Genomic DNA, 759 nt, shown 5'->3' on the forward strand with positions numbered 1-759 from the left:
AAAATAAATAATAATTCTCAAGATAAAGGAGATATTTGTGGAATTAAGAAATATTAATAAAAATATTTTTAACTTGACAAGTTAATGTTTTAATTTAAACTAATTTCTTGTCATTAAGAGTATACATTACTATACTATAAATTGGTTTAAGAGACCAATGCTTAATTTTTCAGCCACTTAATGAATTAGAATTAAGTCAATTAATGAAAATAGGTGTAGGGACACTTTCGATTACAATAGGTATAAATCTATGGTTAGCCCCACAGATTTCTGAACATTGTCCAAATAATAATCCTGGCCGATTTATTTTGAAGCATCCTTGATTAAGACGACCAGGGGTAGCATCAATTTTAATACCTAATGCAGGTATTGCTCATGAATGCAGTACGTCAGCAGCTGTAACTAATACTCGAATTTGTGTATTTATAGGTAATACAACTCGATTATCTACATCTAAAAGTCGAAATTCATAGTTTTCTAAATCATTTGTTGATTTTATATATGAATCGAATTCTACATTGTTAAAATCTGAATATTCATAACTTCAGTATCATTGATGACCAATTGTTTTTAAAGTTAATAAAGGATTATTAATTTCGTCAATTAAATAAAGAAGATGAAGAGATGGTAATGCTAAAAAAATAAGAGTAACGGCCGGTATAGACGTTCAAATGAATTCAATTAATTGACCTTCAAGTAAATAGCGGTTAATATAGTTGTTCCCTAATAAACTAACTATAATATAAGCCACTAAAGTTG

At 27.8% G+C, this 759-nt stretch overlaps 1 protein-coding gene across 1 annotated transcript in view; it reads right to left on the reverse strand.

Annotated features, from left to right (window-relative positions):
* Positions 1 to 177: 177 nt before the first annotated feature.
* LOC128882324 (cytochrome c oxidase subunit 1-like) overlaps positions 178 to 759 on the reverse strand; it is a gene marked incomplete at its 5' end in the record, with an annotated part of 1,363 nt that continues 781 nt past the window's right edge. The window contains 1 exon segment of the mRNA XM_054133902.1: positions 178 to 221. Coding sequence (XP_053989877.1) covers positions 178 to 221 — 44 coding nt within the window.

The sequence above is a fragment of the Hylaeus volcanicus genome, unplaced genomic scaffold, assembly GCF_026283585.1.
Source record: "Hylaeus volcanicus isolate JK05 unplaced genomic scaffold, UHH_iyHylVolc1.0_haploid 10439, whole genome shotgun sequence".
Taxonomy (NCBI): Eukaryota; Metazoa; Arthropoda; class Insecta; order Hymenoptera; family Colletidae; genus Hylaeus; species Hylaeus volcanicus.